Source organism: Pristis pectinata, chromosome 30 (genome assembly GCF_009764475.1).
Source record: "Pristis pectinata isolate sPriPec2 chromosome 30, sPriPec2.1.pri, whole genome shotgun sequence".
Lineage (NCBI taxonomy): Eukaryota > Metazoa > Chordata > Chondrichthyes > Rhinopristiformes > Pristidae > Pristis > Pristis pectinata.
This window is the reverse complement of record NC_067434.1, coordinates 23,230,948-23,256,586: the sequence shown is the minus strand read 5'-3', so window position 1 is coordinate 23,256,586 and position 25,639 is coordinate 23,230,948. Positions and strand designations below refer to the sequence as shown.

General features: G+C 39.6%; 1 protein-coding gene across 1 annotated transcript in view; it reads right to left on the bottom strand.

The window, feature by feature from the left end:
- The window catches only part of polr3a (polymerase (RNA) III (DNA directed) polypeptide A), a 62,976-nt gene that overhangs the window by 9,502 nt on the left and 27,835 nt on the right, over positions 1-25,639 (bottom strand). The window contains exons 14-24 of the mRNA XM_052041473.1: positions 25,290-25,428; positions 21,617-21,781; positions 20,641-20,813; positions 17,428-17,539; positions 15,267-15,385; positions 15,010-15,147; positions 12,001-12,171; positions 9,273-9,386; positions 5,819-5,905; positions 5,528-5,610; positions 1,503-1,673 (exon numbers count right to left, since the gene is read on the bottom strand). Of these exons, the coding sequence (XP_051897433.1) occupies positions 1,503-1,673; positions 5,528-5,610; positions 5,819-5,905; positions 9,273-9,386; positions 12,001-12,171; positions 15,010-15,147; positions 15,267-15,385; positions 17,428-17,539; positions 20,641-20,813; positions 21,617-21,781; positions 25,290-25,428 (1,472 nt within the window). The remainder of the gene's footprint in view (positions 1-1,502; positions 1,674-5,527; positions 5,611-5,818; positions 5,906-9,272; positions 9,387-12,000; positions 12,172-15,009; positions 15,148-15,266; positions 15,386-17,427; positions 17,540-20,640; positions 20,814-21,616; positions 21,782-25,289; positions 25,429-25,639) is intronic.

Sequence of the window (25,639 nt, the reverse complement as noted above, 5' to 3'; positions counted from 1 at the left end):
GAGATCAAATGCAGACTAGGTGACCATGTCGCAGAACACCTGCGCTCCGTCTGTAACCGCGATCTGCATCTCCCCGTTGCCAGTCACTTCAACTCCCCCTCCCACAGTATCACAGTTATGTCAGTCCTTGGCCTCCTCCACTGCCAGGAGGTCCAAACGCAAACTGGAGGAACAGCACCTCATTTTCCACCTTGGAACCTTGCAGCCAAACTGCATAAATATTGAATTCTCCCACTTTACGTAATCCCCTCAACACCCCCCACCCCCTAAACATGCCTCTTCTTTTCTTCCCTTTCCTACCCCATCTCTTTTTTTCCTACGCTTTTCTCCTTCTTACCTTTGACCCATCCCCTGGTGGATCTGCTCTCCCCTCCTCCCCGTACCTGCCTATCACTATATCTTACCTGCATTTACCTATCACCATCTTGTGCCCACCCCACCTCCCCTCTTTTGTCCACCTATCACTGCTCTGCTTTTCCCTCCTATATGTTGGGCTTTTCCTTTTCCTATCTTAAGTACTGAAGAAGGGTCCAGACCCGAAATGTTGACCGCCTGCTTTTCTCCACGGATGCTGCCTGGCCTGCTGAGTTCCTCCAGCATCATCGATATTCCAGCATCTTCAGTTCATAGTTTCTCTTTGCCCCAACAAAGATATCCCCACTCCCTCCAGTCTAATCTTACAGTTGGACACCCTCAGCCCAGGAATAAAATTTTTGTAGACCTCTTATAAAACCATGACACCTTCCTCAAGAGAGGTGACCAGAACTGGAGGTCCCAAGTTGTTCTAACCAGTGTTTCTTACGTTCATCTCCCTTTGAGTCTGAATCACAGGATTACTCTATGCTTAGTTAACCCCTTTCCAAACATGCCCTGCTACCTTTCAAAGGTTAAAATCCATATAAACTCAAACCCCTCTGTTCATTCTCTCTTTTGAACTGTGCCATTTAGTCTATAATGTTTCCCTTGTTCTTTCTGCCAAAATGATAATATACAAAAATGTTATTCAGGAAATTAAAGTACAGGAACAATCCATAATTGCACTGAATCTGAGCTACTGATAATTGCTACAACTGACATGGTTTAGGAAGTTTTAGCATCTTTTGATTAAGCCTGAAGAGGTACAAAGAACAGCCACTGACTCGCTGTTTATTAATGTTTTGTTGAAATGAAAAGCATATTTGGTGTTTCATGCATCAATCCTTGATCAAGATGTTCTAACTTCCCCTTGTTCACCACTTTCTCAGCATTTGACAACACCCCAATGTTCCCAAATAATGGGAGTTGTGGTCCAATATCCATATAGAAGAAAACGGATGTTAAAAAAACCAATGACTAATTTCCTGAATTAGTACCTAACACCAATCTCATTGAGTGCCAGCGGATATTAATTGTAATTTAACAATTCTTGTGTTTCAAGCTGTTTTTAAATTAGAACTACAGGTTATAACTTGATCCCATGTATAAAAATACAGGCAGAGAAAAATAACTATATTTGAATTTACCTTATAGATTTTGATGCATTGATAATTTCCTTTATTCTGGGTACACCCAAGGTAATGTTCATGGAAGCTACACCAGCAAAGTGGAAGGTCTTCAATGTCATCTGTGTGCCTGGCTCTCCTATACTCTGTGCACATAACGCACCAACAGCAGAACCAGGCTCCATCTGCGCTCTTAAGGAGAGAAATATGAGAGAGATCAGGAAAAAAAAAATCACACTTCTGACATCAGTGAATTTTCATCAGAGATTGTATGCTTGGCAAGGTCCCAATAAGAGCCATTCTTCTTTAAATACAACTTTTGAATTATAACACAAGAATACAGAAATAGAAGTAGGTCATTCACTCCTCAAGCTTACTCAGCAATTAGAGATCACGGAAAATCTCTTACCTCAACACCATTTTCCTGCCCTATCCCTTCATTCCTCTAATTTCCAGAAATCTACTGATCTTGGTTTATAATGCAATCATTAACTGAGCTTCGCAGCCCTCAGGGTAGAACACTTCAGAGATTCACCATCTCCTGAGTGCAGAAATTTCTCCTCTTCTCAGTCAAAAATGTCCAATCCCACTGTGACCCCTGGCTCTGGGCTCTTTAGCCAAGGGAAACATGTTCCTCACACCCACCCTGTTGGAACCTCTAGATATTTTGTATAAGTACTTTATCTGAGTTCATCTTACTGAGGTTTGGATTTTGAAGATCTAATCAGAACTAAATTTTGCTGTTCCAGGTTTTCTGAGGACAGTCTGTTATGATAGGATTGATTGGCAGTGAATTGATTCACACCAGGCTCACTGTACTTAATATGACAGTCATTTCAGATCTAAATCAGAAACTGTTTGAAAGAGCCATCCAAGTAGTCACACATTTGTGCTCTTTTACTGTTGCCTCCTCAAATTATCCCTTTCAAACGTTTTTCAATCAACTTTTGACACCAACCGTTCAATGCAGGATCTTGCACATCATGACTGTGTGAATAAAAAAAGTTTCTGCTTGTTATTTTTAATTTTCTTTTTGGCAGTCACCATACATCTGTGCTCTGCTTGCTAACCATTTTGCCACTGGATCCACATCATTCATGATTTTGCACACATCAAATCAGCTCTGCTCAAGGACTCGTGGACATCAGTCTATTTACACAAAGTTTTCCATCACCACAGTTATGAAATTTGCAATTAAGTCAGCTTCCACCATCCCTTCAGTTTATTGAAGACAATAACTTGCTGCTATTCAACACAATTAAAAATAAAGGTTATTTTTAATAGGTTAAGACTATACAATCATCATAGATTTGCAGGCAATATTTTTGGTTTTTGCTCCATCTGCTGGTGTCTATCTAACTTGCATTTATCTCCACGAATATCAGGATGCAGACTGTCTATCCCAGTCTATAACCTTACCTTGAATGATAAGTTCTGAGGTCCAGCTAGTATTGCATCATAGAACAGAAACAATTTCTAGATAACACGAGCTCCCCACAAAACAGATCAACTCAATTGATAGATTTTTTTTCCAAGCCATTTCCTTTGCATGATTCTGAGCAAATACTTATAAAATCAGAGTCATAGAGCAATACAGCACTGATTCAGGCCCTTCGGCCCAACCAATCCATGCCGACCACGTCGTCCACCCAGCTAGTCCCAATTTTCTGCGTTTGGCCCATATCCCTCCAAGCCCCGCCCCTCCATGTACCTATCCAAGTGATTCTTAAATTATACTATTATACCTGCCTCAACCACTTCCTCTGGCAGCTCGTTCCATACAGTCACCACCCTGTGTGAAAAAGTTGCCCCTCGGGTTCCTTTTAAATCTTTCCCCTCTCACCCTAAACCTTTGCCCCCTAGTTCTGGACTCCCCTACCCTGGGGAAAAGACTGTGACCATCCATGCCTCTCATTATTTTAAACATTTCTGTAAGGTCTCCCCTCATTCTCCTAAGTTCCAAGGAATAAAGTCCCAGCCTGGCCAACCTCTCCTTATAACTCAGGCCCTCTGGTCCTGGCAACATCCTCGTTAATCTTTTCTGCACTCTTTCCAGTGTAACCATGTTCTTCCTATAACAGGGTGACCAAAACTGTACACAGTACTCCAAGTGCAGCCTCACCAAAAACCTCTACCTGCAACATAATGTCCCAACTCCTATACTCAATGCCCTGACAAATGAAAGCCAGTGTGCTAAACGTCCTTTTCACCACCATCTACCTGTGACGCCGCTTTCAACGAACTATACACTTGTGCTCCTAGGTCCCTCTGATCCGTTACGTTCCCGGGTCCCCTACCGTTCATAGTACAAGTCCTACGCTGGTTTGACTTTCCAAAACGCATCACCTCACACCTACCTGAATTGAAATCCGTTTGTCACTCCTCAGCCCACTTCCATAACTGATCAAGATCCCCCTGTAAACTACAATAACCTTCTTCGCTATCAACAACACCTCCTAATTTCATGTCATCCACAAAATTACTTATCAAGCCTTGTGCATTCGTATCCAAATTATTTTTTATCAGTAGCATATAACAAGGGTCCTAATACCAATCTTTGTGGGACACCACTAGTTACCGGCCTCCATTCTGAGAAACAACCTTCAACTACCACTCTCTGCTTCCTACCTCCAAAGCCAATTTTGAATCCCCAAACTAGTTCTACCTGAATTTCATGGGATCTAACCTTTCAGATCAGCCTACCGCGTAGGACCTTGTTGAAGGCCTGACAACATCCACTGCCCTACACCCATCTACCCTTTTGGTTATCGCTTCAAAAAACTCGTAAAGATTCGTCAAACACGACTTCCCACGTACAAAGCCATGCTCTCCTCCTAATCAGACTCTGTCTATCCAAATGCTGGTAGATTCTGTCCCTCAGAATTCTCTCCAGTAACTTCCCCACCGCTGATGTCAGGCTGATCAGCCTGTAGTTCCCTGGCTTGTCCTTGCTACACTTAAATTTAAATTCTGAATTAAATTCAAATGTAATGTCTTAGACCGAAAGCTCGTATGAAGGTTCTTGGTTCAGAATTACGTCCCACCCTCAATGACTTCAAACATAATTGTGGTTTATGTTTCAGTGAGGCGTTGAGGAAGTGTTTGAGATGTCATCTTTTGGATGGCACATTAAACCAAGACCTTTCCTGCTCTTTCAGGTATTACAGATCCCATGATACTACATGTATACGAGCAGTAGAATTCCCCCCTGGTTCCCAACTTAGTTATTCAATCAACAGTATTAACATAATGTATTCAGTCATCTCCATTCATTTTAATCCTCACAGACACAGTTCCCTACATTACAATTTAAAAGTACTTGATTGCTCTAAAGCACTTTGGGACTGAGACCATGAAAGGTAAAAGGTAAAACTTGCTTTTAAAGTTTTTTTTATGTTCTTCCTTTCTAAGTTTACTCATCTTATTAGGTAAAGTAAATCTTAACACATTTTACTAAGAATGCTGACAAATAAATTCCACATGACAGCAACATGCAGTATATCTGTATTATCAGGGATACTACAAGGCAGACTTGGCATCCTCCCGCATTGCGGGTTGAATCAGAGTATAGTTCATTCAGACATGCTCCTTCTCAACCATGACCTTGAATATAAAGAAATCAAACCCATCTGAATGCTGTATAAACCAAGCCTTAAAACTTCTGTATTGGAATTTTCAAGCAAAATTGTATTTTTATCATTGTCTAGGTTTTCACCAAATGCTTTATTCTAAATTTCTTCACTCTGACCGCTTTCAAAAGTAAAAATTCTCAGCACTGTCCAAATGTGAGAACCCCTTTTGAGAAAGATTATATTAAGCCAGGAAAAGCAAACTACATTGTTTTGGCAACATGTGCTTCAACATTAGTATTATGGCTCAAGATTAAACACACTTTCTCCAAATGAAGCACAGGAAATTTAAAATGTAGTTATGATTTTACCAAAAGAGTACATTGCAAAATACTATCGGAAAGAAACTACTTTTTGAGATGGAATGCTGAAAATTAATGACAATTTGCACTTAAAATAGAACACCAGATATCTTACCTCATGTACTTGTCTCTGCAGGTTTCTAGAAATTTGTTTATTTGTGTAGGTGTGATTCGGTCCAACTGATACAGAACTCGAGGCTAATCAAATAACAAGATATCAGTAACCCAAGAGTTTTGTTTTTATAAGCAATCCCTTAGAATCTAAAGTAAATATATTTTATGTTTATTAATTCTGTAAACATAATTCATGATAGCATTTGAATTTAACAGATTACGAGATCAAATGTTATCTCATCTTGTCTACGTATTGACAAATACACTCCATACGTATTAGAGAATGCCGTACCTCAGTGGTTCCATTGTCATTGATGCCGTACTTATCTCTAGTTTTCTTGATCTTATCAGAAAAATCCTTGATAAAATTTCTGATTGCCTAAAGCAGTATAGAAAGCAGAATAGATTTAATTTAAAATATTTTGCAAGAAATCCAATTATTTATCATTGATGCAGAGATGAATAACTAAATCTCTTACTCACTGATTATTTCACACATTTACCATAGAGTTTAATATTCATTGGATGTGTTAAAACTTTATTTAATTCAACAAGAGCAAAACAAATAGAGGCTAGTCCTGGAAAATCAAACTCATTATTGTTAAGGAAAAGATTTAAAGTTAGAACAAACAGTAGAGGATGCTTTATTGCTCGTTCACAAATCAAATTAATTGGCATTTCATGTACAAAAGATGCATCACAATTACTCATTTAGTGTCACAACTAAGTTATTCCAAAGCACCATGCCAAATCAAAATAATCATGCACTTTCCATTTTCAATCAAAACAGCTGAAGATTCCCAGATTTTATTCGTTCCAATGCACTAATCTGATGAGTAATACTTAATGTTAAGATTTGAAGAAACCACTAATTGGGTGAAACACTGAGACAGAACTTGCTGCAGGCAGCGAGCTGCCCACGATCTACATGATAAGTAAACATTTCTCACAGATCCTCCTCGTCAATTTGAACCATCAAGTCACCCACTCCTCACTGAGATGATAATACACTATCGAAAGAAGATCAAGCCTCAACCTCAAAATAGCAGAAAAGAGTCTATAGTCAACTAAGCCATACCATCCTGGGGTAGTTGGTTGTCAAAATTTCTCAAATTTTAAAGAGTATTGAAAAATTTTAAAACTCAAAAATATTTTAAAAATTTAACATTTAGCTGAGCTCAATTTATTAGAAAAAAAAACTTTAACCTAACTTGCTCCCTTACAGCCATTTTGCTCCATTTCGATGAACAACAATCCAGCACCAGTCTAACCTGGTGCAGGGTCAGTGCGCAAATTCCCGGGCAACTCCAATAAGTCTGTGTTACACTACGCTGTGCTATGAAGAGTCCAACACTGGCACGTGGTCATGAAAATGTCACTGCAGAGTGGTCAGCAAATTTGGAACTTCCAGGCTTGTGAAAGAAGTCTGACCCCGATGCCACTTCTTTTCAAAACTGGGCCCATTATGAGTAGTTGCACTGGGATTACAAAAAGCATGACTTAGCCTAACCCTTGTTTAGCTACCCCCACGAAATACCACGGAGGAATGAAAGTGTATCAGCTGATATCTGCCCCGAAAGAGAAGAAATCAGTGTCAAATGTCTTCAGTGCTGATAAATCTCTAGCAAAAGGCTGGCAATTATTGCCTTGTGACACAAACTGGGAACAGATTGGGAAATCAGAGATCATGTGCAACGGGAATGTCATCTGATGGTTGGATTGAGTCAGGTGATGTTTCTCTTACCACCATTATACTTTCATCTAATTCACTGATATATAAAGAGGATGAAGTGATTGTTGTCTTGCATCCCCACTCGTGCCAGTTTTAACAGCCAGAGGGGGTAGGTAATTTTGAGGACAAAAGTTGTGAAGCAGAGTAAGTTGCGTACACGAAAGTAGGAAGCTACAGAAGGCCAAAGACAGATCAACTGAGTTCTTCTTAGTCTGTCCCTCAGGGTCAGGATGGCCTGTTTTGGCTGCAGTTCTACGGCCAAATTGGGACCTGCAAACTCTGCCACTGGCAGGACAGGACATGCTTGATGGAGCAAACGGGCGAGTAGTTTGGGAGATGTTGTGCTCCTTCTGCCTTGAGCCTGCGTACCACCAGGCTCAAGGATAGCTTCTATCCCGCTGTTACCAGTCTATTGATCGGTTCCCTAGTATGATAACATGAACTCTTGACCTCACAACCTACCTCGTTATGGCCTTGCACCCTATTGCCTGCCTGCACTGCACTTTCTTTGTAAATGTAACATGTTATTCTGGATTGTTATTGTTTTCCATTGTACTACCTCAATGCACTGATGTAATGAAATGATCTGTACTGTATGGATGGTATGCAAGACAAGTTTTTCACTGTACCTCGGTACATGTGACAATAATAAACCAAATTACACTAGTCTTGTGTGCTCCTGACACAAGTGCTTGAGGTTCTCGATGCCTATTCAAATACTCCTCCTCTACTTTCAGCAGCCATGGCTAGGCATTCCCAGTTTAATTGGGCACTGAACACCCTTGAATCCATCCCTGTCCACCCAGTAATCCCTTCCTGTGAGAGAGCTTGGAATAATGCGTCTGCTTGGAAAGTATCCCGTTTCCTCCCCAGGCCCCTGAATTTCTCTCACTTTCATGGTAACTTTGTTCCGCTGCACTGTGGAGATGCTGCTTTAACAGCACCCCAGAGACGATGTTAAAGCAGCATCCTGAGTCGGCACAGACATTGTGGGCCGAAGGGCCTGTTCCTGTGCTGTACTGTTCTTATGTTCAGGAGTCTGATATTGGGTATGAGAGTAGTGTGGCCTGACCAGAGGAGCTGCCTGAGTGTAATGAAAGCCTCAGTGCTGGGGATGTTAGCCTGTGACCGTGTTGGTGTTCACTTTTCATGCCCATGGATTTGCAGGATTTTGAGAATGTTAGTGTTAGCCCCCCTGGGCTTTTAGGTGCTGACTGTAATGGTTCAAGTTTCAGGAGGGCAGGGATCAATGGTGCCAGGTTTGAGGTTTTGACGTCCAAACACTCTCTTTCTCAGATGGCCACAGAGCGTGCTAGTACACTGAAGGCGATGATGAATTTCATCGATGTCTGCCTTCACTGAGTGGTGGCTGCTGAGGTGGGGGAAAATGGTTCACCTACTCCAGGGTCTCATCATGGCCATTCATTGTAAAACAGGAACTGGTGGTAGAGCAAGTGTACTCTGTGGATGTTAAGTGCGAGGCCCATTATGTTTAACACCTGTAAGTCTTTTCTTGTTAGTTTTAGATATGAAAGGGATCCTGTCCTCCCAAGTTTCCTTTCAAGATTAAAGATAATTAAAAATCTAAACTTTCAAGATGAGCCTGGAAGGGCATTTTAAGGTTTAGATCAGCAGCAAAACAATTGCTTGCACCAGAAAGCACTCTTTTTAAAAAAGAATGAATAGTAGTGTATCAAGACATACTGATATAGGGTTAACAAAGTGACAACTATAAATAGCTTTATTTTGTAAATGCTTTAACTTTTTTAGCCAGATATAGTAAGTAATTAGCAGCCTAATAAAGGAGGCATTTACAAGAGTCCCCAAGACAAAAATACCCAAGCCACACAACCATAATCATTACCTCGATGAATTTCTCATAACTGGTCCCTGTTAGAGCCTTTAGAAATGGGATTGATTAGTCAGTACAGGAAAATAAAGCAACGGGAGACAGAAGTTTCATTTCCACCAAACATACAATACGTTTTGGTGTAAGAATAAGAATTTTGCTAACCTGCAAGTATTCATTTTGACAACACATAAACTCGCTTCTCTTCATAATCGCCTCAGAAGTCAGAATCACTTCATTCTTACTCAGAGGTGGTTCATTGGGGGATGGATAAATGGCCTTAGGAAGTGAAGAAAAGCAAAAGATATCAGGAGACAGAATCTCTTTTGAAAAGTAATTTCAAATGAAACAGTTTGACACTTGTTCCTTTATCTTAAATAGTACATCTGTTCTCTGGTTACTTTTATACATGGTGATCAAACATTTCCAAGGACAACCACATAAATGGGTTCACATGACAAATGCCTTGAAATCATATTGCATTTTGGCAATTTAAACCAGGGCAGGAATTGTGCAGTAAATGGCAAAGCCACGGAGAGTGTTAAAGAACAGAGACCGAGGTGAACAGGTACACAGTTTCCTGAAAACAGCAACACACGTAGACAGGGTGGTGAAGAAGGCATCTGGAACACTTGCCTTCATTTTTCAGGGCACCGAGTACAAGAGCTGTACAAGATGTTGGTAAGACCACATATGGAGTATTGTGTGCAGGTCTGGTCACCTAGCTAATTTAAATGTTTTTTCATGGGTTAGCAGTCTCAGATTTAACCTGCTTTGCAAGTTTCACAGCAGTGTTTCCTGGGCCTCGATTAACTGGCCGGCTGCAGGGAGCTGAGCAAGACTTCTGGGCAAATGTAAATGCAGTAATTATACTGCTTGTAGCTAGCAGAAGCAGGAATGCTTTGCACCAACTTCTCCACTACTATACTCCACCCCATCCTCCAGAGGGAAACGGATCGCCTGTGAGCCGAGGGATTGATTCCATGTCTAGGTAACTAACCACTTATAAACATGCAGCCTTCCTGTCATTAGTAGTCTTTGTACAGCTAGTCAAGAGGTAGAGCAACAGCCAATTTTATAGTTAGATGTTTGCGCTGTGTAATTGTATTAGGAGTGGTATTATATGTCTGTATGTCCTAGGTAATCGTTAATAGGAGTGGTGGTGTAGGTTCTGTGTAAATGTACTTGGGGTGGCACTTAGATGGACACGTGAACAGGCAGGGAATAGAGGGATATGGGGCATGTGCAGGCAGATGGGATTAGTTTAATTTGGCATCGTAGTTGGCACAGACATGGTAGGCCAATGGGCCTGTTCCTGTGCTGTACTGTTCAGTATTTCACTCTGTTTTGTGGTGGTTAATGGGGACATCGGGGGAACCTCAGACTCTTCCACAGATGAGGCAGGAGATGCCTGCTGGAGTGGGTGGGTGGGTGGGTAGTTCGGAGATGGGATTGAGTGATCATGGGCCAGAGATTCCTAGAAGTCAGTGAGATTGTTGCATTTCTTCAGAGAGGCTTTAAGCACATCTTTGAGTCTTCTCCTCTGACTGCCAGGTAATCTCTTCCTCATGACCCAGCCCGGAATAGTGTCTGTTTCAGGAGTTCCATTTCAGGCATGCGAAAATGGCCTGCCCAACGGAACCAATTTAAGATGAAAGGGGAAAAATTCAATAGGAACTTCAGAGGCAACTTTTTATACACAAAGGGTGGTATGTATTTGGAATGAGCTGCCAGGTGCAATAACAACTTTTAAAAGACGGTTGGACAGGTACATGGATAGGATAGGTTTAAAAGGTTATGGGCCAAATGCTGGCAAATGGGACTAGCTTGCATGGGCTTCTTGGTTAGCATGGACCAGTTGGGCTGAAGGGCCTGTTTCCATGCTGCTTGACTCTATGCCTGTAACTACGGCATTGAAACTCTACACTATGGGATGTCATTAAACTGGAAAGGGTGCAGAAAAGATTCACGAGAATGTTAAGTGGACTGGAAGGCTTGAGTTATAAGGAGAGACTGGATAGACTAGGGCTTTTTTTCCTGGAGTGAATGAGGCTGAGGGGTGACCTTTTCGAGGTTTATAAAATCATGAGGGGCATAGATAAGGTCCTCCGATCTATGCCTATTGGAGGTGGACAGGCGATGCCAGAATACTTGAGAAAACCGTGATATCAAATATTCTTCGGGAAAAAGCATTCTTCACAGAACAAATGTCAGAACTCAACGTTTTCTTCAGCTCATCAGTTCGAGTTTTTAAAAACATTGGGGAAAAAATCCTCAAAAAATCCTCTGAAAAGAGAAAAAAAAAGTTTGACAGCTGCATAGTGAAAAAAAAATAAGGTTCAAAAGATAAAACAGGATCTTTTGGTTTCAACTTTAACTTGGATACAATAGTAATTAATTTTGCAGATTTTTGTTTTGAAGACCATTTTGAGACCACATAGAGTGGCATCTCTGCAGACAACAGCGAGATATTTGGGCCATTCCCCCATCAATTAAACATGGCGACCACACTGTTGGTTGTGATGTAAATTCTATGCACAAAATATATGTTACTATTCTCCACAGTGCATTTTTCAGATTAAATTACCCCACTTCTATTGGGAGAAGTTGCTGTTATTTCAGTTTGCACCACTCTTTAGATCACAAGTTGACATTCTTATGGCCATAAGACTGTTCCCTTTGCTTCATATGCCCTGCTTCATCTTCAGCCACTGGCTGATAAAAGTTGTTAATGAATACTAATATTTTAACAAATGAAATTAAGGCAAGAGCATTCTTTGCATATATTTAACATTAATCTTGCAGGAATATAGTTGGTAGAAGCAATATTTTTGTACTATCTGAAATAGCACATATCACAATATGGTGCAAGTTATAAAAATGCTCTCATTACCCTAATGTTATCCAGAACCCGTTTAAACTCCAGTGGCTCATCTTTGCCTTCCATAGCTGCTGGATCTAAACCATCTCCACCATAGATAAACTGGATAATGTCACCAGTTGAGCTGCGAACAGTTAGATCGTATTGCGTGCAAAGATCCTCCAAAGATTTTACTAGACGTCTCTGGAAAAAAAACAGAAATGGGAAAATAAAACAGGCTATTGTATTCAAACTGTACAAACCAATAAACAAAATCTTTCTTAATATACTGCTCTCAGGAATAGTTTCAAAATTAAAGAATGGACTGATGGCCAACTCAGACATATCGGTCATGTTAATCTTGGCTTTCTTAATACATAACTAAAACGTCAGCAAGTGCAAAGAGAGATCTTACCTACTCTGTCGAATGCATATTTAAAATGCATACGTTGCTGGAATTTAAGTTCTCTGGGGGGAGGTGGGTGGGTTGGGGGACTTGCCTGCTTGGAACTGACCACAGCCAATCCAAACATGACCTGAGCCAGCAGTCCCTGACACAAATGTTGCTGTAAATGTAATAACCTCAATCATGCTATTGTTCGTATGGGATACTTCCAATGAAGCCTAAAGTGAACATTGAATAAAGACTTGCCAGTGCTAAAGTGCATTTATACTGAGTCAGCATGAACCAGCCCAAATCTGACATACATTCAATATATAGAGCCACGTTGTGATGGGCTTGGGTTGGTTAGTCAGCCTCTGCTGGTGGGCAACATACCTTTGTAACAGTTTAGACACACAGGATGGTGGGAGTCGATGCGATGAAACAATTCTATCCTGGAACTGTTATATCCATTTGACTAGTTACCAGAGGATACCCTGCAGTGTTGGTTGACGCGAATAGGCATCTCCAGTACAAACAGTGCATCTCCACTGAAGTGGACCACACCAAATGATACCCTCGCAGTACTTGCTGGGGGAAGATGGTGATGGTGGTTGTGGGAGGGGTTGCAGTGGGGTGTCCCCACTGAATAATTGGGTATGATATGCAAGATAATGTCAGGCATTCTGATTTTTATTGGAAAAACAAATGTTTTACTGACCGTACAAATTACTTCATGCACTTAAAGAGAAATTTAAAAGGACATGAAATTATATGTAAATGAAATGCACCCATCAAGATTGAGAATACATCCATAGATAGCCAGGATTCAGCTGTAATAGTTAAATTAATCAGTCATACATTTAAAATACTGAGGGCCCTATTATAGAAATATTATAATAGACTGACAACCTTGTGAAGTTTCATCTACTTGCTAGTAAGATGCAAAGGAAAATCTGGCATTACCTTGTCTTCAACAGCTCACATTTTTAAAAAAATATCCAAGATATCTAATGAGCTATCATAAGCTTTAAAGATATGGGTGGTTAGGCAGTGTGGACTCAATGAGCCAAAGGGTCTATTTCTGCACTGCACTTCCCTCGGACTCTACCTGTCTCAAGGTTCAGAGTTTATAATCAGAAATAATTTTCCTTTGGACAGAGCAAACAAAAACCACCCTCAATTACCTATATGGAGTCATCCTAGTGCTATCTGCCATGAGTGTAGTTTACACAAGAGCAATAGCAGTGTTGCACATGTCATGAGTCTCGTTGGGGTTGGGCTGCAGAGGAAGGGGGCAGGGTGAGGCTTTGCACGATTTCAAGATATCTTGGTAATTAGCACTGAGCTGCACTGTACTAATAATACTTAGACCCACCCGTTTAAGGTTATTCCAAGTTTGAATGGATGTCAAAACTACAATGTAGCACTGATCAATCATAAAGGTGTGGAAAACAGACAAGTGCTAATGCTGGAAATCTTTATAAAAACAGAAAATGCTGGAAACACTAAACAGGTCAAGCACCATCTGCGGAAAGAGAAACAAGGTTAACTTTTCTGTTTGAAGACCTTTTGTCAGAACTGGGAAAGAGAGAAAACAAATTACAGAGGGGATGCATTCTTCAAAAACCATCTGTATCGTGATTTTCCAGAATGCGCACCCTTGACGAAATTTGTTGTTTCATTTGCCTTTTGCGTTTATTTAGTTTTTTTCCTCACTTAAATCCTGTAAGACTGAATTTTTATTCTGTGTCTCAGATTTTTTTGGTAGTGATTCGTGAATTGCATAAGGGTGAATTTCTGTTACCTGAACTGCTGTAATGCAGGGTACACTGTAGATTTAAGTTGCAGAGAGGGTGGCAGAAGATGAACAGGACAAAGAAAACCCCTCAGATAGAGTGAGGTTAAGTTTGATGAAATTAACTGGCTGACAAGTTAATGAGGATAGTTAGAGAGAGAGTGAATGCAAAGGAGTACAAAACTGCAAAGTGAGAGCAGTTAGTGAGAACAGAAAGAAACGTAAAGGCGACCCTGGCCTCACTGAGAAGGAAAGCCACGTTGAAAGTATATCGGCCCTTGGAGGGACTACACCTGAAATACTGGTCTTCTTACTCAAAAAAGGATGCACCTGCCACAGAGGAGTCCAATGAAGATTCATTAGACTGGTCCCGGCAATGGCAGTTTGCTGTACAAGGAGAGATTGAGCAGAATGGGACTGCATTCTCAAAAGTTTGACAGGCTACATACAAGAAAGCTGTTTTCCCCTGGTTTGGGAGTGTAGAATCAGGAGGCCAAGTTTCAGATTAAGGGGCAAGTCTTTTAGAACTGTGATGAGGAGGAAATTCTTCACTCAGAGAGTGGTGAAGCTTTGAAATTCTGTATCCCAGAGGTGGAGGCTCAGCCACTGTATTATTCAGAACTCAGAGGACATTTGGGGAATTAGGGTAATGGGGGTAGCAATGAAAATGATGCTGATATAGAAGGTCAGCACGACACTAATTAATGGTGGAGCAGGCTTAAGGGCTCTCCTGATCCTGTTTTTTTTTGCTCTTATTGGCTGCAAACACCTGAAGCAAGGAAGATTCTATATTCAATCGAACTGTTCGTTCAACAGTTCCAATACCACTCATTACTGCAATGACATGAAACATTGCCATTACCTGCATGTATCCAGTTTCTGCTGTTTTGACAGCAGTATCGACCAAGCCCTCGCGGCCAGCCATCGTATGGAAGATAAATTCTGTAGGAGTTAAGCCAGAATAGAAACTGTTTGCAACAAAACCCTTAGCTGCTGGAAGCTGCACAAAGAAAATTATGAATATAATTAGAAGCTGCAGAATTTGCAAAATATATAAATTAGTAGTAATATTGTAAATCCACGTCATGATCAGAGCTCTGTGTAAATAACCAAGCTCACCTTGGAGTGCTTTTCAAAGTGAGGTAAAGATCTGTTCTCAAAGCCATCAGGAACACGGGATCCACTAATAGCCTGCTGTCCGACACAGGCAATCATCTGGGAGATGTTGATGAAGGAGCCTATTAAGGGTGTCCATTACATCTGAGTTAATACATTATGACAGATTGAAGGAAAAACACCAGTATTTAATCCTCAAGGTTACAAACTGCAGTTTAACTGGAGCACTAAAAATATACATTGCTGTCTGTGTACAGTGAGTAATGGCAATATCATGCAGCAGCACCAAAAGGAGACAAGATCTTTCCAAGAGAAAAGCAGGTAGTTTCAGCAATCCATCTGAAAGTGTACTGTTTCAGTGGCAAAGACCTTGAAACACATCTGTTTACAATGGTATGGTGATGTCATGAAGTACATTCATAGCATCATGCAGATTAATCTCTTCCAAGTGTAAAACTCAAGTGGTCAGTCCCACCTGCCAAACGTTGTTTACACTTCTAAAGGTGCTCCTCTAATGGGGATATGGTACTGACAACCCATCAATTCCTTATGCAGGTAGTAATTCTTCATGTGATAATATCACTGTAAGCCAAGGGTTAAAAGTGCCTCCCTCCCTGTTCATGACTCCTTTTTAGCTGGCTTCTCATAATGTTAAGAAATGGTTAGAATTATCTTTTTCACTGTTTATGATTAATCTGGGAGAACTCTGCAGCACGTCTATATCCCTATCTGTGGAATATGTTTGCTTTAAAAGTATAAGCTATGGGTGGTTAAGACGACAGGATAATTAACTGAAGGGTAGCAAGCTTGACTTTGCAAGATGACCAGAAAGACTGCAGAAAAGGAACTCGGGAATGTTCCTTAATCGGACTTCACTGAGGATTGGGTCACGAAGGGTGCCAGGAAGAGAAAGTGTGAGACCGCTGACTACTGTTGAATCAGTAGTCCCCGACGAGCGGAACAGGCGAGTTAAGACACCTATAAGTTGTAAGTTTCTTTTGCTTTCACTTTACTGAATCGTAGAGATTAGCTACAACTTGCTGTGTGTTGTTTTCTTTCCAATAACACATGCTGAATCTAGAACTAGGACAACAGAACGAGTAATTCTGTTCCATTACAGTCACACAAGTTCTCCTCTCCTCACTTGTACCTGCCAGCTGTCAATAGGACAAGTTAGGATAGCAGCAAGGAACAGAAAACTCACCCGTTTTTTGTTTCTAACTGCTGAATCACATGGATATAGTACTGGATGCCTGTGAGCAATCATGGGAATGTGTATCAGCTAGGGGCAGTGTTTTGGCAAAGGAGGAAAAAGACGCACAGATTCCCTCTCAGACCATTGGAATGTAAAGCTAGAAATTCTCAAATGAATTGTGTAATACTCATGAAAACGATAAAGGAGCACAGTTAAAGTTAACTTGTCAATATTGCTGCTTTTCTAACACTTCTTTAGCGGATAAGCAAAAGATGTATTTCACTGTGTGTTTCGATGTACATGTGACTAATAAAGATCTTATCTTATCCTATAATCCTTGCAAAGAGACTAGGGGACGCTTATATTTATCACCCAAAACTAAACATTCATTTATCCCTTGTAGATGAACAAACTTAAATACACAAATATTATCAGATTTTTCACGTTGATCTGACTGAAAGGATGCTGCATCATATAACCAAGTACACGGCAGAGGAAAAAGGTGGTCAGATAGTATGACCCAATGTGCCATTCAACAAGATTATGGTTGATTTTATGTTTCCAGCTTACTTCCTATCTTATCCCCCATCTCCATTTCTTCAGTGTTCACAATCTATTTCTTTTTCGGTCTTCAACATACTCAGCCACAGTTTTCCGAGGTATAGAATTCCAAAAGTTACAACTCTCTATAAAGACCATCTCATTTAAGATCTAATGACTGTTCCCTTCATCTTGAGACTATATCCCTGGTTCTGGACTCAAAATACGTACCGCTGATATATAATTAATATAAATACCAGAATAATTTTTTACTGCAAACAAGAAAGGGAAATCTTACATGGATAGCTCAAAATATCCAGGGTTTTCTTTAACCAAACAGGTGTGCATTTGACCAAAACATCTCTATGAAATGGCTTTCCACCCATACTCCGCATTTTCAACTTGAAGATAAGTAACTTGCCCTGTTACCTTTCGAACCGCAGAGAGCCATGGTGAGTGGGCTGTTGCTTTTATCCAACTCCCTAAGGCATGCACTGCCAGCATGGTCTCGAATTACAGAGAGTTCTTTAAGGATCAAGGCCTGGAAGTGATAAAAGTGCCAAATCTGTTCAGATAAATTATAAACTTTCCTTTGTTCATTATCAAACACAGAAATGAAGACACCAAACAACAAATGATTATTCTAAAACAAGGATAATGATCAGACATACATCTTCATACCTTTTGACAGATTTTTAGTTTGACATTGAAAATATTGTTTGTAGACCAGCTTCACTAAGCAGTAGCACCAAAAGAAATTAATTGACCTCCAGCAACAATAATGCAATCAGGTGCTCTAGAATAAAATACCAGCCAATGAAATCAAGATAATCAAACCATTAATCCTTTGAAACTTTAATCCATAAAAATTAGAAGTTTATGGCTTCAACTGTCATCAATTTTTATACAGATTACCAAAGGTTAACCAATTACAGTCAATAGTATCCACTTTGATTATTAAAAGTGATTAGCCATTTGACCATGAGAACTAATTTCAATCTAACTAGCTCTTTAGTATCAATAGCATAACACCTAAATCAAGAGTTCAATCTACTTAATTACTCTTGCTATTCCTCATCACTTTCATTTTATAGAATATGATTTTAAAACATGCCCTGAATGTCCACAGATAAACTGACATGAAAGTTTTTGTCAAATAATTTTCATGCAAAATTTTCAGGAGTTTTAATAACTACAATGCAATCAGGCTTTCTGGATGAAAGGCAATTTTAGATCCAGCATTGTGCAGTGGTGAACTGATGATGTGGTGGTTAAAGGGCCTTGGGCAAAGTGTTCATACTATTGAAGAGTATTATACAAAAATTTTAAATGATTTAGTTCAAACTGAAACCAGAGTCTTAAATCTGAATAAAGCAAAACATGAAGGCTTTGATACAGTAGGTTAGGAAATGACCTTAAATGGTGTAACAATAAACAATGTTGACACTTAAAAAAAAACTAATACACAGTTTACAAGTTAAATATATCCCTTTAAAGCAAAAAAAATTTCCAACAGGAAAAGTGGCCCTGCCATCCTGCCATGGATTTCAAGTTAAATACGGTATTAAAACAAAGGAAAAGGTGTAGAAGATTACAATAAAAGCCTGAGGGCTGGGAAAACTTCAGAATTCAACATGAATGACAAAGGCATCAATAAGGAAAGGGTAGAAAATGAAACCAGTGAGAAACATAAAAACTAAACTAAGGACTTCGATAGATGTGGAAAAAAGGAGAAGATTAGCTAAAATGGCTCCCTTACAGACTGAGACCCTGAAATCACATTGGAAAATAAAGAATTGGCAGAGAAATTAAACACATTTTACCTGTCTGTCTTTATGGAGGACTCAGAAAACCTCCCAGAAGTAGTGCAGAATCAAAATCCACAGTAAATGAGCTCAGGGACATTACTCTTATTCCAAGTGTTTTGGAGGAAATAATGGCACTGAAAGATGATAAATATTCAGAACCTGATGATCTGCATCCTATGGCGTTGACGGCATTGGCTATGGAGATGGTGAGTGCACTCCTCTTCATCTTCCAAATTCCACTGCATCTCACAGCTCCTCACAGATTAGAAGGTACAAATGTGACCCCACCATTTAAGAAAGGAGGCAAGAGGGAACAGGGAGCCCAGCATCAGGAGTAGAAAAGACGCTGGAATCTACTATTAAGGAAATGTGGCACTTGGAAAAATAATAGGACTGAGAGAATTAACATGGATTTATAAAAGGGAAATACAAATCAAAGTTTTTCTTTGAGGTTGCAACTAGTAAAATATTTAATAGCAAACCAGAGGACGTGGTGTATTTGGACATTCAGAAGGTCTTTGATCCAGAGTTACATATGAGATTATTAAACAAAATTAGAGTGCATGGTATTGGGGACAATGTACTAGCAAAGAGAGATGATTGGTTAATGGACAGAAAACAGGGAGCAGGAATTTTTGGGAGCCTGTGACAAGTGGGGCACTGCAGTAATTGTTGCAGGACAATGATTCTGGCAGAGGTGAGCAAGGCCCAACTTTATTCACAATTTATATCAATGATTTGGCTGAGAGAATCAAGTGCCAATAATGTAAAAGTTAAGTGGTAGTGTGGGCTGCAAGGAGCATGCAGAGGGGCTTCAGGTCATAAAAGGTTGGTGGATAAGTACATGGCAGATGGAATATAATGTGGAAAAATGGGATGTCATACACTTTGAAAGAAAGTGTTTTCAAAATGGACTGAAAGATATTGGAATTTACAAGGATCTAGGTGGCCTTGTACATGAACCACTGAAAGTTTACATATAGGTAGAGTAAGAAATTAGAAAGGTAAACAGCTCGTTGGTCTTTATTGCAAGAGGTTTATAAGAGCACAGACATCTTTCTCTAACTATTTAGGGACCTGCTGAGAGCACATCAAGCATACTGCATGCAGGTGCCCCTATTGAAGAGAGGAAACAATTGCAATACTCTTAAATTTAAAAGAATGTGAAATGATTTTATTCAAACGTACAAAATTCCTATGAAGCTCAACAGGATGAATGCAGAGTTGATATTTCCCATCACTAATCTTGAAATAAGGGCCTGGCGCTTCAGGACTCCTGAGACAAGAAATTTGCGAATCTTTGTAATCCTCTACCCAAGAGGGTTGGGAAGTCCGATTATATTCAAGACAGGGATAGACAGATTTTTTTGGATATTAAGGGATTCAACGAATATTGGGTCAGTGCAAGAAACTGGTATTGAGATGAAAGATTAGCCATGAGATTATTGAATAGCAGACCAGGTAATAGGAGTGAAATAGTCTACTCCGGTTTCAATTTCTTATGTTCTTATAAATCTGCATTACTGTCAGTATTGGTATTAAGTGAAGCCAGCCATTTTCATTAACAACTGAATATTCACTAGAGAAGTTTCAGCTGAAAAGATACATATTGGGAAAAAGCAGCATGCACATTACTTTTGAGACTAACTTTGGCAGGCATATTTCTTCATTAAACACGGCAACCATGCTGTTTTATAATGTAGGTACCAAAGTACTTTGTACTCCATAGGAATTACATTTTTATTCTTAAAGGCAATAAATTGTTCATGAAATAGACAGTAAGTGAGAGGTTTTAAATTTTTTTTTAAATTTGAAAGTATTAGTATCCCCTTACTTCTAATGTTTCTTCTGCTGTACATCCAGGCTGCTGTTGAAGTTTGCCTGTATTGAGTGCTTCAATGAATTCATCACATTTCTTATAGCCAGCATCAAGTAGCTCCTGCTTGGCTTTCAGAAGTCTCCGTCCTGGCGTCACATCACCAATACCAATGGAAAATCCTCGATTGGCTAAGTTTTAAATAAACAAACATAAATGTGGAAAATTCTTTAAAAGTATTTTCTATTTCAGATTTCCAGCATCCGCAGCTTTTTGATTTACTGTTAATCTTAACCGATATCACTTTTATGTTACGGTTTTCATTGCAAGATTTGCTCTTCTAAAATTGCTCAGAATATCCATACGGTAGAGCAGAAATTGTGCAGAAACAGTGGGGAAAAAGTGTTAATTTTAAACATCAAATGGGTAAAATAGTTTTGTTATTGTCTGGTGTATTCAACGTAGAACAGTACTTTTGATTTATAGAAACTGAAGGCTCTTATTCTCTCTGTTAGGTGTGTAATTTCAGAACAGCTAATCACTCCCTTGGAATTTTCACCTTTAGTAAAATGAAGTTATAACATTAGGTAAGATAGTGTAACAGTTCCTGGGAAAATGATATGCACCGTAGCAAGATGAATTAATTGAAAATACTTTGCCCATTAAGAACAAGAAGCAAATATGATACTGTTAGCTAAGGAATATATTTTGACGGTGTGTTTACATCACTATTTCTATTATTTTCCAAAAGCAAACTGCACATATTTTGGCCCAAAGTAATTATAACTAAAATTGATTGAACATTTGCTTATCATTTTGATGTGAACATTTGCTTAAGTGTGCATTTATTAAATTGGGTAAAAATGAAAAAAAAAACAGAAGTTAATTAATTTTATTGCTGGTAATTCGAATGTTAAAATAATTAACTGTATAAATTTAATACTTACTCAGACAACAGGATTTTACAACCAAGTTACTACTTGCAAACACTCACAAAGATAGACAGGAGCCAGACGAGCAAGACGAGACATAGCATCTGCAGCCGCCATCTGTCCCCAATCTCTCAGCAGGATGTAGAAGATGTTGTTCTTGGAACCTGATCCCAGAGTTCCTTTATCCAGGCTCCCAGCCATCAGCTCACTGTTCTGGATTACAACGACTGCAAGATGACAAATAAAATTGGCACTTATGCAGGAAGGTAGAAACTCAATGCATTTGTTAGAGGGATAATAGCTGTATAGTAGGCCTAGTTGGAATATTGTAACTGCACTTATATCAGAAATTAGTGAAAGGGTCCTTCTGAACAAATGTATGTTCAAAGAGAATTTCAATGGAAATAAAGACCTGCACTTTTACAAGCATCTCAATAGGTTCAACAAGACACTTTTATATTATCCAAGATATGCTTTTATCATTTGAGATACTTAAAACCAAGTGACGCAAGAACAGTGCATAGTATACAGACAGAATTTTCAACAACATTTGAACTAGGCTGCATAATCCATGTGCTGGTGAATCACTAAAACTGAACCTTCTAATTAGCGTCCACATCAAGCATAAATATTAGGAAAAAAATTAAAAGGGTATATGAACATTATGATCACTGAATATTTGAGTTTTCCATGAAACATACTGCACCCCTATACTTCATACAGCACAGAAACAGGCCCTTTGGCCCAATTGGTCCATGCCGACCAGGATTCCCATCTAAGCTAGTCCCATTTGCCCATATTTAGCCCATATCCCTCTAAACCTTTCCTATCCATGTACCTGTCCAAGCGCCTTTTAAATGTTGTTAATGTACCTGCCTCGATCACTTCCTCTGGTAGCTCATTCCATATACTGACCACTCTCTGGGTGAAAAAGTTGCCCCTCAGGTTCCTATTAAATCTCTGCCCTCTCACCTTAAACCTATGCCCTCTAGTTCTTGTTTCCTCAAACCTGGGAAAAAGACTATGTGCATTCACCCTTTCTGTGCCTCTTGTGATTTTATACACCTCTATAAGATCACCTCTCAGTCTCCTACACGCCAATGAAAAATGTCCCAATCTGCTCAACCGCTCTCCATAACTCAGTCCTTCGAGTCCCTGCCACATCCTCATAAATCTCCTCTGCACTCTTTCCAGCTTAATGGCATCTTTCCTATAGCAGGGTGACCAAAACTGAACACAATATTCCAAATACAGCCTCACCAACGTCTTGTACAAATGCAACATAACATCCCAAATTCTGTACTCAATGCTCTGATTGATGAAGGTCAGTGTGCCAAAAGCCTTTTCCACTACCCTGTCTGTGACGCCCCTTTCAGGGGACCATGTACTTGTACTCCTAGATCCCTCTCTTCCATAACACTCCCCAGGCCTTCCCGCTCACTGTGAAAGTCCTCCTGTCATTTGTCTTCCCAAAATGCAACACCTCGCACTTATCTGAATTAAACTCAATTTGCCATTCCTCAGCCCACTGACCCAACTGATCAAGATCTCTCTGTAAATCCTGACAATCATCTTCACTGTCAACGACACCATCTGAATACTTCTAGTATTTTTTAAATTCTAAGCATTATGGACCACAGCCACAAACAAGACAAGCTTCAATTAAACCCACCATTAGATTCATATAAAACATTTAATTGGAATCTGCAGTGAGCTTCAAAATTATGCGTTCCCACTTGAGAACAACCATGGCTTTTTTTTAAATGCGCATGTCACATTGCTGGCTACTAGATATAATTTAGATTTGTATAGCATTTTATCGATCATCAGAGGTACTACAAATGGCTATTGAGGATTAGATCTGGAACAGTAAAATCCCATCAAGCCGGACAACGGAGAAAGCTGTGAAGAAAGGAAGACTTGCACTGACTTTGCCTCGCAGGCCTGTGACTTTGCCAGAGATGAACAAGGCCCAATATTTTTTGATATAATTGCAAACAACCAACATTCTGATTGAAAAGCGGCCATTTAATTGAGTTTTGTTCTCCACCACAACAGTCTAAGTAGAGGCTTCTCGCATCTGAACCTCAGGGTACAAAGTTTTGTCTTTGGCTTAATGTGGTAGCCTAAATAACAGTAAACAAGCAGACACCAATTTTAACTGCCCTGATATAACGTTATGTGATCCCTACTGATTACAGGATTACTTTGTGCATTCGATTTTGCTTTGTTGCTTGAAATGTCAACAGCAATTCATATTTCACTGGGGACATACAACCAGTCTCTGTATACTCCATGTAATTGATCAAATATCCTTGTAATCTTTGTTGTCAGAGAAATACATCACAATAAACGAGGTCACTCGGCCCATCATGTATGTGCAAGCTCCTCGGTGGACCACTCCAAGAATGCTCTCTGTACAAATACACATTTGGTGAAGTCAGTGTACGTGTGATTGTGTGCTGCTTCTCAGTGACGAGGCTTTCCTGTGTTGACTGTGTGGGAGAAATGCAAGTGCAAAAGTTAGAACAACCTATCTAGAGAAAGAATGTTCCAAAATTTGGCAGAATGATGCTGATTTGTTGCCATGTTTTCTGCAAAGCACTCTGATGGATAAAAAAAAGTGCATAAATGAGGCTCCAATACTGTCTGCAGCTCTACAAAAATCTCTTATATAGCTCTCATTACCATACTTTTACAAGTTTTCCATGGTGCCAGTATCAAACTGAGAAAAGTTTTATGGAGGGGCACGATGCCTAGGATCAGCAAACTCCTTGGAAAACTCTGAAGACTCGAGCATTTTTCCCCTTCAGTCAGTACTGCCTTTACCTCTAAACTTATTTGCAAATGGTTGAACTTGCACTGGTTTATTAGAGTGAAACCAGAGATGAAAGGCTTTCTCATGAGGAGAGATGGAGGTTGGATCTTTATTCTCTGAAATTTAGCAAATGAGACGGGATCACCTTGAATTTTGCATGACATTCTTATCTGTTTCTCCTGTCAAGTGTGACTGGAATTAGTGGAGCATAGCCCAAGGGGAATAAGATGAGAATTATCTTCACCCAGAGTACTGTGAATCTTTTGACTTCTTCACTGCACAGGACTGGGGATGGATGCCCAAGAGGACCCTCAATAACTTCAAAATGGAAACCAATCATTTTTAGATAGGAAGAAAACCAAAGGAAATGGGACTGAGTAAGAAAGTGGGGACAGAAAATCAGTGTTGACTTTACTGAAAGCGGAACTGGTTTAAGGGGTTTTATGACATAGTCTTGCTCTTGTTTTTTTGTTAAATGTGATAATACCAAGGATAACTCAATAGAGAACTGGAAAGTAAGCAGAGCTGTATCAAGAGACTCCTCAACCTCGCTGTTCCCTCTGGTACAGTCTGCAAGCTCTTAAACTAGATTAGAAATCAACAATAGGAATACAGTGCATTATGTTCCTCTGGGTTGAAAATTCAATTATAAAATGAATGCCATTTTGTATAAAAACATCACAATTAAATGTCAAGCACTGTAGGTAGCCAAAACTCAGAATGAAAAAACAGACTAAAATTAGACCTGCATCTACAGGTTTTATTTGATGCCAGTCTGACTGACACCAAATCTGGACCAGCCATGAACAAAAGTGCCTTCCATATATAAAAAAAATCATGTTTAAGAAAAGGTTATTGTTCAGTTTGTTTCAAACTTGCCATTCAGTGCTGATGACATGAAGGTGCATATGACTTACAGGAGTCATTGAAGCAGAGATCTTCGCCTTTTCCACAGTACTGCTTCCCCTTGGTCCGCAAGTTGGCGTTAATAGGACAGTCTTTGTTTGGTTTGAGAATGAGGCTAAAAATTTGTTTCCCTGTCCACAGGGTCACGGGCTGTAAAGGAGATAATCTGACATTATCGTGCACTTTAGCACAGATCGTTCTTTAGCATTTTAGCATTCAGATGCGAAGATGGATTTACAAATTATAATTCTTTTCCTCATTACAGCCGTCATAAAACATTCAAAAAGGAATCACGTACATGCAACTTAAATAAAAGCATTTATTTATAGGAATACTTGCAAGTGCTATGAATTTGGCCACC